Below are 14504 nucleotides of genomic sequence, written 5' to 3'. Positions count from 1 at the left end.
CTGACCCATCTTTCCCTCCTCCTTCCTCTGTTTCTCCCCTGCCACATTCCCTACTTGTCCCTGGAACAATTTCTTCCTTTGCAACTCCACATTTTGACTCTTCTCCCTCCTTCCCTTCACCCCAACCCACAGAAGGACCAGTAACAGAAATGAAAACTTGTGCCTTCTTGGAGCATTTCCTACCCCTTTGTACCTCCTTCCTCACCTGGCTTCAAGATTCCCATGACCTCAACTTCTGAATACTCCTTGTCCCAGCAAGGTTTCAGCCCTGCAGTACTTGAGCAAGAAATGCAGCACAGGTCCAGGCCCAGTCCACCTGCTGTTAATTTATTAACGAGATCTTTTTAGCAGAGCAGATTCCCCTTGGCGCTGCTGGCACCACCAGTTTGCCCCTCTAATCTCCCTGGTTCCAGCAGGGAGGAAATTGATGCTCATTGCCCTTGTTCCTTCGGCTCAGTGATTTCCAGGGCTGTGCCCAGCTGTCCCTTGGATCCAGCCAAGGAAGAGGTGCCTGTGTGGTTACTTTTGCCTGTCTGTGATCCCTCCCCTGGACTTCCTGAGCCCATTTTGACCACACTTGACAGACACATGGAAGTTTCACGGTTTCAAATACCCATGAGTTCCACCAAAACAAGTGGCTGAGCTGATCTCTTCCCAAACATTCCTCCCTGCTCCATGCCTAGGTGCTTTGGTTGGTCACAGATACAGTAGCAGCAGTTTGTTCTATCCGGATTTTTGTATTTTCTAGGCAAAAACCAAAAAAGCCCAGGACAAGGGAGAGCGAAGCCATTTTCTGGGCGAGATTAAGACCCTGAGGAAGGAGCTGAAGGAGCGAGAAGAGGCTGCCATGGCTGCAGCCCTCAGCCAGGCCAGCGTTGTCCTTGCCACCAATACAGGTGTGAGATCCTCCTGCTCAGTGTTTTCCCTCCCTTTGCCAGGTAAACCACATACCCTGCAGGGCAGCATCCTGCTGGGATAGCTGGGAGACGTGCTCCGAGCTCTTGGGAACTCAGCAAAGTCTCCCAAACCCCTCCTCAGTGGGATTCTCCCCGCTTCCACTCTGGCACAGGATGTTGTTGAGCACAGAATCTGGATCTGGAAGGGTCTCTGTTAGCTCTGAGTAGGAGCTGAGGGTTCAGTGAGTAAACATGTGCTGCTGGAGGTGTGCAATCTGCTCCATATTGCATAAGTCACATGGAATTGCATCCCTGCTTGGACCACTTCCAGGGCTGATGGAATCCAGCACGTGTTTCCAGGGCCTGCTCCCAGGCTGTGTGTGGCTGGTTCTGTACTCACCCAAATGGTGTGACACAGGATTTTAGGGAGCAATTCCAGGTGCCCATCTGCATCCACAGGTGGGAAGGTTTAGCACGTGGGAAAGGGCTTTTGTGGCTCAGGTTTTTGATTCTCCAGGGCCCACTTAAAATCTTCAGATCTACTTGCTCAAGGGTCATTTGCTGAAAGGAAACATCAATAATTTTAGGTCATAAAAAATCAACTTACTGGAATGAAGGTTAAAGGAAAGATAAATCCTTCTGTGTCTTATCCCTGGGAATTGGCTTCTTACTCCTTTAAATTCACCTGAAAGACAGGGAGGTTTTCTTCTCCCAGTAAAACTGGTATTATTGTTTATAAGCTGTGATTTTCCCTGGGACTGGAGCTTCCCAGCCAGCTGGGGGTCTGTGCAAATGGCAAAAGTCAAGTTATAGCTGCATAATTCACCAGAGAGGGTTAATACAAGCTGGAAAACAGCTTTTGAGGGAAAAAACAGTGTCTTCAGTGACAAACTGGAACATCTGAAGTGTTGCAGAGCTGTAGAGGCAGCAGGATTTACAGTGGCAAAGCCAAATCCTCTCAGATCTGCAATAGCATGGGAGCTTTGAAAAAAACGTTTCTGCGAAGAAAAATCCCTTGGTCTGGGATGCTGACTTCTTCACCCTGCCCTCCTCCTTTTGCATCCCTTTTTTTTGTGAACTGCAGGGAGATTTGGATGTCCCTGGAATGCAGATTTCTGATCAATTTATGGTTCGGTATCAGTTGCTCTGGGTTAGAGCAGGATGTCTGTAAGGATGTTAAAAATGGACTTCTGATGTTAAAAATGAGCCCTTGCTGTGGCTGTCTGGTTCCAGTCTCCCATTCTTTCCCTCTTCCCAGCCCATCTCCCCCTGTCGGGGTGTGCCTCAGTTACCAGACAGGTGATCCCCAGTCCCTCAGCCTCTCAGTGCTAGGGGTGTGGAGTTCTCCTGGCTCTGGGGGCAGCAGGAAGGTGTGTGTTCCTTGCTCTGCTCCAGGTGAAGCATTGGAGCATATTGTTCTCTTTGGCATCTGGGCTTCGCTGCTGTTCCCAAAGATGCTTGGGAGCTCCTGGGCCCAGATGCCAGGGAAAAGAGGACAAAGAGGAATTGGCAAAAACAATCCTGACTTACACATATCAATGGATACGTGTTTGGCAGGGCTGAATTTCTAAATCTCTGCAAAAAAACATTATTTCACTTGCCTCAATCACTACTGCAGCTGGTGAGGTTTGTTTCCAGAGCTCGTTTCTCACTCTTCCTCCCTTCCCTGCTCAGTTGTGAACCTTCTCCTTCTCTCCACCAGGTGCTTCCTCGGATGGCCCCCTGAAGCTGCTGCCTGAAAGCCACTTTGACCTGGTGGTGATCGATGAGTGTGCCCAGGCGCTGGAAGCCAGCTGCTGGATCCCTCTGCTGAAGGCTCCCAAGTGCATCCTGGCCGGGGATCACAAGCAGCTGCCCCCCACCATCATCTCCCACAGGTAAAAATCCTGGATCCTCCTGGTTTTGGTGCAGCTTCTGAATCCTCACAGTTGGAGACGTTTCATAGTGGGGATCTGTGCTGACTTCAGGCTCTGTGGGACGAATTTGGGCTCCTCCTCAGGGTAATGCAAGTCTTCCCTTTAATTCTGCTTCCCTGGTTTCCATGTTTATTTATTTAATGTATTAATATGTGAATTGGCCCAGTGAGATGTTGCATTATCACACACCACAGGGATTATAAAACCTCCCAATCCCTACAACATGGATAATAAGAACAGTTAGTTTGTGGAAAAGATCTGTGGATAGTGCAAATTGCCTGTGCTTCCAGGGGGATACTGCAAAGAGTACTGAGGAATCTTTGAGTAATTAAAAACATAAATGTGCTCATGCTTATCTGGTTTAAGTAGCTCCAAATCTGGAATTACTGAACCACAGAAGCAGAGAAATAGGACTGACTTCATAAATGTCCTCTCCTGCTTCCAGAAAATAATGAGCAAAACACATTATCTACCATCTCACTTGAATTTTGAACACAGGAAATGAAAAATCCAAGGCAGGCAGCGGTTCCCAGCACATGGCTGAGAGATAGTGAGAATAACATTCAGGGACTGCAGCATCCTCTCATTTTACCTCTCTCAGATGCCCAAAAGCTTGCTGTTCTGCAGATCTTGGCAGGTGATAAACACATGCTCCACTGCCTGGAGGTGTCCAGGCTGGTGAGCTCCAAAAGCCTCTCCAGAGCCCTCCGCCCTTGGTGTCCTGCTGTGCGTTCCCTGTGAATTTGCAGGCTGGCTCTCCATGCCTGGCTTTTCCAAGCAAGGCACTTTTTGGAGTAGCATCTTGTAGGCAGCAAGAAGAAATTGGCCATTTTTTCCTTCTAATTTCAGGGTTATCATTATGTTCAGTAAGCAGTGCACAAGGTTCCTCTTCTCCTCCAGAGAAACTGCATTGTAGCTCCATAATGCTCCATAGTGCTCATCCAGCTGGATCCACCTCAGCAGCCTCAGCCTGGTTTTTCCCTCAGACTATCAGATTAAGGGCAAAACAGTAAAAATCCCAGCTCAGTTACTCTGGAACAGGGGTAACTCTCAGCTGATGTCACTTTTGGCTCCCTTTTGAGACAAAAGCAGATTTTCTTCACTCCAAAAACATTATAGCAGCTGCTCTTTTCTGCTCTGTCACGGTGGCTGCTGCCAGGAGCCTTGTCTGGAGCCAGCAGTGAAAAGCTCCTCATGTCCTACATGTCCTGGATCTCCTCCTGTTCTTCCCTGTGCTTTTCTCTCTGTCAGCTTTGACTTGGTGGCCTTGGCAGTGCTGGGGGAACAGTCAAACTCCATGGTCTCTTTTCCAGCCTGAACAATGTGATGCAAATAAATGGGATGCTGGAGAGCCCTGGTTTTGGGCTTTCCACATTCCCTGCAGGCCCAGGAAGCAGTGCAGGGGCACATCCCTTCCACCTCCTTCTGTGGATATTTCCAGAGCTCCCACGAAGGCCCTGGATCGCCTGCCACCTCCACTGTGGTTCAGGGAAAGCAAGGAGCTATTTGCAGGGATGATTCATGTGGAGGACTCCAACCCTTCCTCCCACTTTCCCCTTCTCCATTGATGGCAGCGGGCCCAGAGTGGGTGGACTCCTATTTTTGGGGCCACAGGGAAGGGTCTAAAGTTATCCAGGATGAATCCAGGCTGGCAAGAGGCTCGGCTGTTACTACAGCAGGGAGAATCAGCCTTGCTCAGGCAGGAAGCCTCTGTCCAGCAGGAATGCTGTGGGACTCTGTCCACCTTCCTGTTACCTGCTTTTCCCTCCGTGGAATCAGCATTTACCTGTTACTATCAGCAGCAACCCTCCGAGGCCTAGGGAGTGTTTGACGGAGAGGCTGAAGGGTGCTCCTCTTCCCTGCTTTCTGACACACCTGGCGCTGTCCCAGGATCAGAGGGCATCTCCACACACACCTTGCAGTCCGTGCTGGCAAATTCCAGCCCCCTCTGATTCCCCCTCGGCAGCCCAGGCCGAGGCTCATGGGCAGTGGCTTCCGACATCCACCTCTGAGGTCTTCCTCCTCCTCCTCCATTTCGTCCCTGTCCTAGTGGGCATCTCCATGCCAGGGTACTTCCTGCAGTCTGACAGGAGCAGTTGTTTGCCTTGTGTCTGTTGGAGCCCTCATTCCATCCTTTTCCTGATTAATTCATCTCCACATCAGGGCTTTGATTTATTAATTTGGTTTTACCCTCCTCAGATATCAGAAGGTGCTTACCAAGCCTCTTGCTCTGAACCCACATCCTAGACAAACAGGGATATTTTGCCATCTTGTTTCTCAATGGTCAGTCTGGATGTCTGCACCATCCCAAATCCGTGTGCTGATTCCCACGTCAGCTCTGAATGGATTTGCTTTCACTTTGTCACTCAGGTGCCAGGCCTTGAGTTTCTTTGGTAGCCTCCACAGCTGGAATGTCTTGGGTGCACATCCATTACTTAAGCCCGTTAATGTGGAGTTTCTGAGGCAGGAAAACACAGTGACGTCCTTCTCCAGGCTTTTCCAGCCAAATCCAGTGTGTGCTGCAGGGATCAGTCACAGCAGCATCTCCTGTCTCAGGAAAGATATGCTGTGATTGAGTACATAGCTCCAGCCTTCCATGGGAAACAATTCCCTGTTTTCCTCCTACTGCTGATCATTCTGGACACGTACAGGGCAGGCTGCCCAAGCACAGCATTTCCTGCAGGCAAAACAAGGTGAAAACAGGTTAGCAGCAAATCCTGCCTGCTGTGGGCTGGGTTTGGGAATTCTGCTTTTTCCAGCTGTACTTTAGGTACTTTCAAGTAGATATTCCCCAGCATCCCATGCATGGTTCTGTCTGTCCAACCTCTTATCCCAATTTTATTTCTCTGAAGCAATCGATGGGTGAAAAACATCTGCTCAAGGCACTCAGGATTTTGTTGGCACAGAAATCAACCACCATAGGAATTAATTGAGTGGTAAAATATTAGAAAATTATTAACAGGTGAAATATTCCCAAGAAGATTAATTCCTCATTATTTATTCAGCATATAACCTCCTGTGGATCCGTGCTGCGGAAATGGTGTTGGAAGGGTAAGGAAGAGCAGCATTCCTGAGGCTTGCTGTGAGGTTTAATGGCTATTTCAGTGGCTACATCTCTCCCTGCTACATTTCCTCATTGTCCAGCAGATCCATGGGCAGTGTAGCACTGGGAGAATCAAGCTAATTCCTGATTATGCATTCCCCAACCCACATCCTGCTCTGTCCTCTCACCCCACCAGCCCACCTCTGGCAAACTGCTGCCTCCCAAGTCCTGCAGCTGTGCCCGTCCAGAGGTTATTTCCCGTTTTTTGCCTGTGTGCTGCATCCTGATTCAGCGAGGACAAGAGCTAATGAGGCCCAGCTTCTTGGAAAGATCTGTCCTTAATTGTCCCTTCTGCAGGTTTAATGACTTTGCACTCTCTTGTCACATTTCCCAAGTGCCTGTGGTGAGCGTGGCAGGGCTGGCCGGTGCCACAGCAATCCGCTCGCTGTGGGGCTGTGCAGCGCTGGAATTCCCCCAGCAGGGATTGGATGCATGCTGTGCCCCGGAGCTTGATGGAAAACATTTTCCTGAGCTGTTCCCTGTCATCATTCCATCATCTTCATGCTGCTTCGCTGTGTCTGGCAGCCGCCAGAACCCCTCAGTGTCAGCCTCAGTACGAAAAATCTCTGTATGCTCACAACGTCTGAGCACAACGAATTCCAGCCTTCTTCCTCACATGGTGCCTCCCGGCAAACCCTCTGTGGGGCCAGGAGAAAGCAAATAGGCTCCTGAAAGGCTGAATTCAGCAGGAATTTGATTAATTTGTGCCACAAATACAAGCAAAGGGCGCTGCTGGAGGTGAAGGGGGCATAATGGGTGGAAAAGCATTACGAGTGCAGTGCATCTGTTCATTAGTCCAGGGTGAGTGTCCAGGGAAGGATGGAAACGCTGGAGCAGCAGGGGTCTTGACAAAACCAGCAAGGGTTGGCTGTGTTGACACTGACTATTCCAAAATTTGGGGTGGCTAGAGTAACACCAGTGTAGCCTTACACTGATGGATCACGGAATCCTGGAATCACTGAGGTTGGGAAAGACCTGCAAGACCACCGAATCCCACCCTGTGAGTGATCCCCACCTTGTCACCAGACCAGAGCACTGCGTTCCACATCCAGTTGTTCCTTGAACACCACAGTGGTGGTGACTCCACAGGCCATGCTATTGGCATTGCTCGAATTACGGTGACAGGATCCGTGTCCAAGCTTCTCTGATCTCATGGCATGAGTCTGTCCCTGAGGGTCTGACAGGTGGAACAGGGTGCTGATGCCACCCCAGGGAAGCCACGCAAGGGTGCTGATCAGGGCTGGAGTTCAGGTGCTCCCAGAGCATTCCCACCAACACCCTTGGCACTGACAAACACCGTGTGTGTCAGGAAGGGCTGTTGGAGTCCCATCCCGCCCCGGGCTGTCCCTGAGAGTGGACACTGCCACTCTGAGGTGCTTCTCCCACAGGGCAGCGGCCGAGGGGCTGTCGCTGAGCCTGATGGAGCGGCTGGCGGGGCACTACGGGGAGCGGGCGGTGCGCATGCTGACGGTGCAGTACCGCATGCACCGGGACATCATGGAGTGGGCGTCCTCGGAGCTCTATGGCGGCCGGCTCAGCGCACACCCCTCCGTGGCACAACACCTGCTCAGGTGGGTCACTCGCTCTCCACTGCTGCGTCTGCTGAAACGTCTTTTTCATCCTTGTGTCCCTTCCCTGGGGAGTTTTCCGCTCCTCCTGTGGCTGTGGTAGTGTTTTTGTGTCAGCTGTTAATTCATCAAGGACACATTAACTGAGGAGGTTGTCCTTTTTGCTCTGTAAGCAGAAGTGATGCAGAGTTGTCTTCTGTGTCCTCCTTTGCTATGATAATCATGGAATCCCAGAATGGTTATGGTTGGAAGCCCATCCAGTCCCATGCCATGGGCAGGGACACCTTCCACTAGACCAGATTGCCCCACATCCCATGCAACCTGGCCCTTCCAGGGACAGGGCAGCCACAGCTTCTCTGGATATTGCCGAAACATCAGCGCTGCTAACTGGTCCTTTCCCAATACCTTGTGCAGGGACCTGCCGGGTGTCTCCTCCACGGAAGAGACCAGCGTTCCCTTGTTGCTGATAGACACTGCTGGCTGTGGCCTGTTTGAGCTGGAAGTGGAGGATGAACAGTCCAAGGGCAATCCAGGTACCACTGGCCAGAATGGATGGACTGAGGTGCTTGGCTCCCCCATGAGCTTGGCCACATCCCAGGGATGTCCCTCTGGGGAAGGTGGGGTCCCAGGGAGCCTTGCTTACCTGAGGTCATTCCCTCCATAAATTCTCAACCTCCAGGGACTCTGAGCTGTGTTGGAGCTCTGGTGACAGTGTCCAGATTGTGGGTGACACTCTGGCTGCCGTGTCACCTTGCAGGGACATTGTTCCATGCTGAGGGCTAGGGAAGGGTGGAGAATCCCTGTGGTAGGTGCTTTACACCAAGGAAGGGCAAATAGTAGCAGGCAGAGCACAGGTCTGGGAAAGCTGTGGATAGGGCTCAGAATTACCACCCAGTCCTCTGCTCCTTCCATGAAATCCTGTCTGGCTCTTCTCCATGGATTTTCCTAGGACACTGAGTTCCTGCTAGATTGCACCTGAAAACATAGTTTACATTATGGAGCTTGATTGCAAAGTCAGGCTGGAAAATACAAGGGCAGTTTTTACCAGTTTAAATGTCTTTCACCTTCTGTTTGATCCCCACCAGCATTTTAAGTGCCTCATTTTTATATGCACCATTCCCAGGGCCCTGCTGAACACAACAGGCTCTTGTTCCCTCATGGAAAGCCAAAAAGCCTGGTCTGAGAGAACACAGGGATTTGGAGCAGGGGATTAGAAGCACATCTCCCCAAATTTGGGAGGCAGCCTTTTGGCACTGCTCACTGCAGAGTCTTGATGTTTATCACTGTGTTTTGCTGCAAAGCAGAAGCCCAGCCAACAAACCATGAAATAATTTGTATAGGATTTAATTTTTTCCCATTAGGTCCTTCTGAACCAGGCACCATCTTGGATAACCAGTTTGTGGCAGCCTTTCTATCTGTTTTGGGGGAGGTGTGAATATTCCTCTGGCCTCTATTCCCTGTCACACTCTGTTCCTGTCCCAGGGGAAGTCCAGCTGGTGGGGATGCATGTCCAGGCCTTGGTGGACGCTGGTGTGAAGGCCAAGGACATCGCTGTGGTGGCCCCCTACAACCTCCAGGTGAGCTGTGCCTCTCCTGGCATCCCCCCTCTCCCTGCACACGGAGCACCACAACATCCCAGAGACCTGCAGAGCCAAATTTAATGAGCATGTGGGACCAGCTCTTGCACCTTTGAGCAGCTCGAGGCTGTGGAGGGAAGAGCTCTTAGGTGTTCCACTCCCAGCCACAGGAGATGCGAGTGCTTATCCTTGTGGGTTTGGGAGGAAGGGATTTGCCCCAAAACTGTGCCATTTTAATCCTTTCCACCCATGTATTTCCTTTAAAAGCTACCCTTGGCCTGTTTCTCAGGTGGACATGCTCCGACAGCACCTTTGCCACAGCCACCCCGAGCTAGAAATCAAATCAGTGGATGGTTTCCAAGGAAGGGAGAAGGAGGCAGTGATCCTGTCCTTTGTCAGATCCAACAGGAAAGGTAAGAGCTCGCTGCTGGAGCATTGCTCCCTGGGGAATGGGATGGAAGTCGTGTAGCCGAGTGCTGTGGTTTAATTGCAGTGCTCTAACACTTGGCTCTGGATGGATTTACTGGCAAACCCTCCCATTTCAGCCTTTTTTGTTTAATTGGTGAATATATTTGCTGTCAGGGTTGCAGAGGAGGCTACTGTGGTACAGCAGGTGCAGGACTGCTCGGTTTGAAGGTTTCCTGGCCCTCAGCCTCAGAAATTATTTTAACCAGGGCCCTAAGAATGTCACATCCCATTAGCCCCGCATTTAGTGGAGTTGGGGGTTAATTTCTATGGGTTTGAGCCAATTTTGGGTCAGTTCCCTGCAGAAAGTGAGCAGGAGCTGGCATCCTGAGCCACGCACAGAAAACGCTGCTTTTGGGAGCAGAATCTAGAGCAGAAAATCAAGTTCTTTGCTATCAGCAGCTCAGTGAAAGTTAATAGCTGGAAAAAAGCTGCTGCCCTGGGGGCACGAGGCTGCTGTAGGGGAGCTGAAGGGTTTTGTGGAGCTGGCTGAGCTGGATCACTTGGTGATTCCTTCTGTTCCATGTAGGGATCAGTTCCTTTTCCAAACCCACAGCCCTGCTGCCCTAACTGTGCTGTGGAGTGCTGAGGGCTGGAAAGGGGAAAAAAGGGGGAAAATATGCGTGGAAGAAAGAGGTGGCTCTTTTTCCAAGCCTAAAGGAGGAAAAGCAGCATTGTAGGGAGAATGGAGGTGGCGACAGCACTAAGAATAGTCCTGATCCAGGAGTGACTCACCCCTGTGCTGGTGGGAGCTGGTGGCCCCAGGAGGGTGTGTGTCCCACAGTCCCTTCTCCTGCCTGCAGGAATTGCTTTCCTGGTGGCTTCTCCTTGACCTGTCCCTCTGCAGCCACTCCTGATCCAGCAGGAAATATTCTTCTAAGAGGAAATTTTTCCCTGTGAGGGTGCTGAGGCCCTAGCATGGGTTGCCCAGAGAAGCTGTGGCTGCCCCATCCCTGGAAGTGTCCAGGGCCAGGGTGGACGAGGCTTGGAGCAACCTGGGATAGTGGAAAGTGTCCTGGGCAGGGGGTGGAACTGGATGGGCCTCAGTGTCCCTCCCAACCCAAACCATTCCAGGATTCAAAGGAGCTGGACTTGCCCCTGCAGCTGGTTTAAACCTCATCAGAGAGACTGGGAATTATTCTCTGAGCCTCAGAGCAGGGAGAGGGGCTCCCCCTCAGCACAAATGAGGCTGCTGAGGCAGAGCCAGGCTGAGCACTGCTCCGGTAGAGGCATTAATCCCTTCCTGACTGGCCTCCTCACTGTTCTCTGGAGCTGGGAGCTCGGCAGCCACCCACGCTCCACTCTCACTGGCTGATCCTGCCTGAGTCATCCCGGCACTGCCAGCTCTCACTGCTGTCTGTGAGCAGAGCAAAACCTCCCTGAGTTCCCAAATGGCTGTTGCTGTAGACCCCCTGAGAATTTGGGAGCAGGGGATGAGCTCTGTAGGAAGGGGGTATTCTTTACTTGCAGTCCTCTGTCGCAAGGTGAGCCTTTTCCACGCTGCTTTGTCTTGCGTTTGCTCCCAGATCCAACCTGAGCTTGTGTCGTGGGCCAGGCAGGGAGATATTTCTCTTTTCCGTGTGCCTTCCATCCTCTTCCCAATCCCAAGAGCTTAGTGTGGAGCCTGTGGAACACAGGTAGGAAGAAGTGCAGGTGTGAGCAGGGACCAGAGCCCAGTAAACACCAACTCCCACCCTCCAGCCAAGAAATCCTTCATCACTCAGATGAAACCCGGACCTGGAGGCAGCCCTGCCCCCTCTGGCATCCCTTCCCTCCTGTCTCCCAGGTGAGGTGGGCTTCCTGGCTGAGGAGCGGCGCATCAACGTGGCGGTGACGCGGGCGCGGCGCCAGGTGGCCGTGGTGTGTGACAGCCACACCGTGGGCAGCCTCCCCTTCCTGCAGCGCCTCCTGGACCACCTGTCCCAGCATGGCCTCGTGCGCTCTGCCTTCGAGTACCTGGATGACCTCGTGCCCCAAAACTACCCCGGGGAGAGCCGAGCCCAGCGCCAGCAGGGCCCCAAAGCACCCTCAGTGTCCGACCCCAAAGCACCCTCAGTGTCCGGCCCCAAAGCACAGCCAGCTCCTGGTGGGAAGCTCAAGAAGCCAGCAGCCAGAGCAGGGAGCCAGAAACCGGGAGCACAGAGCTCCCCGAGTGCTGACAGAGCTGGGAGAGAGGGCTCCGGGACAAAGGAGGATGGGGACAGGTTCAGGGCCATGCTGGTGGCCTTCCTGGCGAGCAGGGAGATGCAGTTGGATTTCCCGGCATCCCTGAATTCCCACGAGCGGATGCTGGTTCACGTGCTGGCAGAGGAGTTCGGGCTGCAGCACCTGAGCTCAGGGGAGGGCCGGGACAGGTTCATCAGTGTCCGCAAGAGACCCCCCGAGCAGCTCCTGCTGCCCTCCAAGCCCCCACTGCCCTCCGAGTCCCTTCCTCAGCCTCAGCATCCCAGCGGGAACAGCCCTGACCCTGTAGAGCCAAGGGAAAGCAGCGAGGGCTCGGGGAAAGTCAATCTGAAATCCCTGCACCTGGAGAGAGTCCAGAGGGAGAAAGCCAGGCAGGAGGAGGCGGCGAGGAAGGTGCAGGAGCAAGGCCGTGGCAGCAGGAAAAAGGACAAGAGTGAAGCCAAAGGTAGGTCCGACTTTTCCTAATCAGCGCAATTAATGCTCTTCCTTGAATGAACCTTAATCCCTGTGGGTTTGCTCCAGACCTCAGGATTGGTCTGCATGCGTGGAGCGTGTGGCTGTTGGAAAGCTGCAGGGAGGTGGGAAGTGGCTGCAGCATCCAGGGAGAGGATACCTGGAGGCACATTCCTTCAGTCCAAGGCAAAATGCTGGGGACCCTTTGCCAGGAGAGAGGCCCAGGAGCTCCATGGGAGGTTCCCAGTTGCAGGGAGAGGAGCTGAGGGAAGTAGGTGGCCCACCCTGAAGGATGGAAAGGCAGAGGCTGCCCCGTGGCTGCAGGAGGGTGTGTCAGGCCCCAATCCAGTGTGTGCTCACCTTTCCCAGGAAAGCCGGCAGTCGGGATCGCGGCCGGAGAGGATTTTGATGCTCTGATCTCTGCAGCCATCGAAGCTGACAGAACCTGTGGCTTCCCTCGCTGCAAGGCCTCTGTCACCACCCTGGGCCAGCTCTGCCACCACTGCCAGCGGCTCTTCTGCCTCAGCCACCACATCCCTGAGGTACAGCGGGGCAGGATGGGCTTAACCTGGGAATTCTTTTCCCTGTGGAGCTCCCAGGCAAGGTTTCCTCACAGGGAGTTTGAGCAGAGCCCTTCCTGTCAGAACCTGTGCTGACCTCCAGGCACACAAGGCTGGCAAGTGCTGACACCTGGGCTCTGATCAGCTGTTCCTGGGAGCTTTTCCATGTTTTCCTCTCACTTTGTGCCCTGCTTTACCATTTTCTGGCATGTACACTCTGAGGCCGTGGGGGTAAGGTGAGGCAGGAAGGAGAAGTGGAAAAGCCCAAGTTTCAGACTCAAGGGAGCCTGGACTCAGTTCCCAGCTCTTTGCACATTCCCTCTGCATTGTGAAGATGATTCCCAGCCCTTTGCAGATTCTCTCTGCATCCTGGGAACAGGTCAGGCACAGAACTGTGCTGCCTGGCCAGCAATTCAGAATTCTCTGTGTCCTTGTTCCTCATCCCACAGCTTCCATGCCCTTTGGAGCCTCCTGGAGCTCAGCAGCCCTATAAATCCTCGGCACAGCTTTTCCTGCTGTCAAGAGCTATCTGTTTCCATGGCAAGGAATTGTTGTATTTATGGTCACTCATCATCCAGGGGGATGCAGATTTATTTCCTGCAGAATCGCCTCTCCCTGCTGAATTGTAACGAGGCTCCAACCATTGTAGGGATTCAGATCCATGTCAGCCCCAGGAAGGGCTGTCATGGCTCTGAGGGAACAAGCTGGGAGCACACTCCATGGAAACATAAATGACTTTGGGATGGACCAGGAGAAGGGATCAGATTTTAGGATCTCACATGCAGGAGATAATTCCAGTGTTGGATTTGGCTCATTAAAGTGGCAGATCCAGGACTAAAAAAGGTCTGCTATTCCCCAAACATCTTTCCCAGTTCACTGGAAAGGAGGTGGAGGGAGCCACTTGAACCACCCCAAAGGGTGATTAACATGCTGTGCAGAGCCCAGGAGCTGGATCTTTATATTTTGTTCTCTGTGAGAGGAGCTACAAATGATGGTTTAATAAAATATACAGTAATAAACATTAATTACTGATTTTAAACAAAAATATATTAATAAGTATATAAAATATAAAATGCAATAAAAATAAAATAGGATAAATAATAAAAATTAAATTATATAAATATATAATTTAACAACACTACAATAATGTGTAACATAATAATAATAATAATTGATAATGATAGCATTGATATAAATAATATAACATAATAATAAATAATAATTGATAATGATAGCATTGACTATAAATGACGGGAGATGATTTTAGGGGGATGCAAAGCAGGTTCCCACACGGGTGATCCCTGCCCCAATTCCCGGTGTCCGTTCTCTCCCGCCAGGTCCATGGCTGCGGGGAGAAGGCCAAGGCCCAGGCGCGGCAGAGGATCAGCCGGGAAGGTGTCCTGTATCCCGGGAGTGGCTCCAAGGACAAATCCCTGGATCCCGCCAAGCGAGCCCACCTCCAGCGGCGCCTGGACAAGAAGCTCAGCGAGCTGACAAACCAGAGGAAGGGCAAGAAGAAAGACAAGGAGAAATGAGGGACCTGAATCCTGCTTTTTTAACCTCAAAGTCGCAGCTCAGCCCCCTGCAGGGCGAAGCTGCTGTGCTGGGCCTCGGTGGAATGGGGGGCTCCATTCTGGGGGAAAAGCTGGAGCTGGGAGCCTTCCCAAGCAGCAGGGCTGAGGTAGGGGAGGGAGAGCTGCTGTATTGTCCTGGTTATCCGTACAGACATGGATGGATGGCTGGAGCACGCTGGTGAAACAGGCATTAAACACCCAAAGCTGG

At 52.1% G+C, this 14504-nt stretch overlaps 1 protein-coding gene across 2 annotated transcripts in view; it reads left to right on the top strand.

Annotated features, from left to right (window-relative positions):
- The window catches only part of IGHMBP2 (immunoglobulin mu DNA binding protein 2), a 22643-nt gene extending 8139 nt beyond the window's left edge, over nucleotides 1-14504 (top strand). The window contains exons 7-15 of one of the 2 annotated variants that reach the window (XM_085063609.1): nucleotides 749-896; nucleotides 2599-2773; nucleotides 7304-7486; nucleotides 7898-8016; nucleotides 8966-9060; nucleotides 9350-9473; nucleotides 11312-12154; nucleotides 12532-12704; nucleotides 14060-14504. In XM_085063609.1, coding sequence (XP_084919735.1) covers nucleotides 749-896; nucleotides 2599-2773; nucleotides 7304-7486; nucleotides 7898-8016; nucleotides 8966-9060; nucleotides 9350-9473; nucleotides 11312-12154; nucleotides 12532-12704; nucleotides 14060-14257 — 2058 coding nt within the window. In that variant the 3' untranslated portion in view covers nucleotides 14258-14504. The remainder of the gene's footprint in view (nucleotides 1-748; nucleotides 897-2598; nucleotides 2774-7303; nucleotides 7487-7897; nucleotides 8017-8965; nucleotides 9061-9349; nucleotides 9474-11311; nucleotides 12155-12531; nucleotides 12705-14059) is intronic. The other variant, XM_085063608.1, reaches the window with a different exon arrangement.

Source organism: Lichenostomus cassidix, chromosome 5 (genome assembly GCF_008360975.1).
Source record: "Lichenostomus cassidix isolate B80296 chromosome 5, HeHo_3.0, whole genome shotgun sequence".
Taxonomy (NCBI): Eukaryota; Metazoa; Chordata; class Aves; order Passeriformes; family Meliphagidae; genus Lichenostomus; species Lichenostomus cassidix.
Note: the sequence above shows the minus strand (reverse complement) of the source record. Positions and strands in the feature narration are given on the sequence as shown.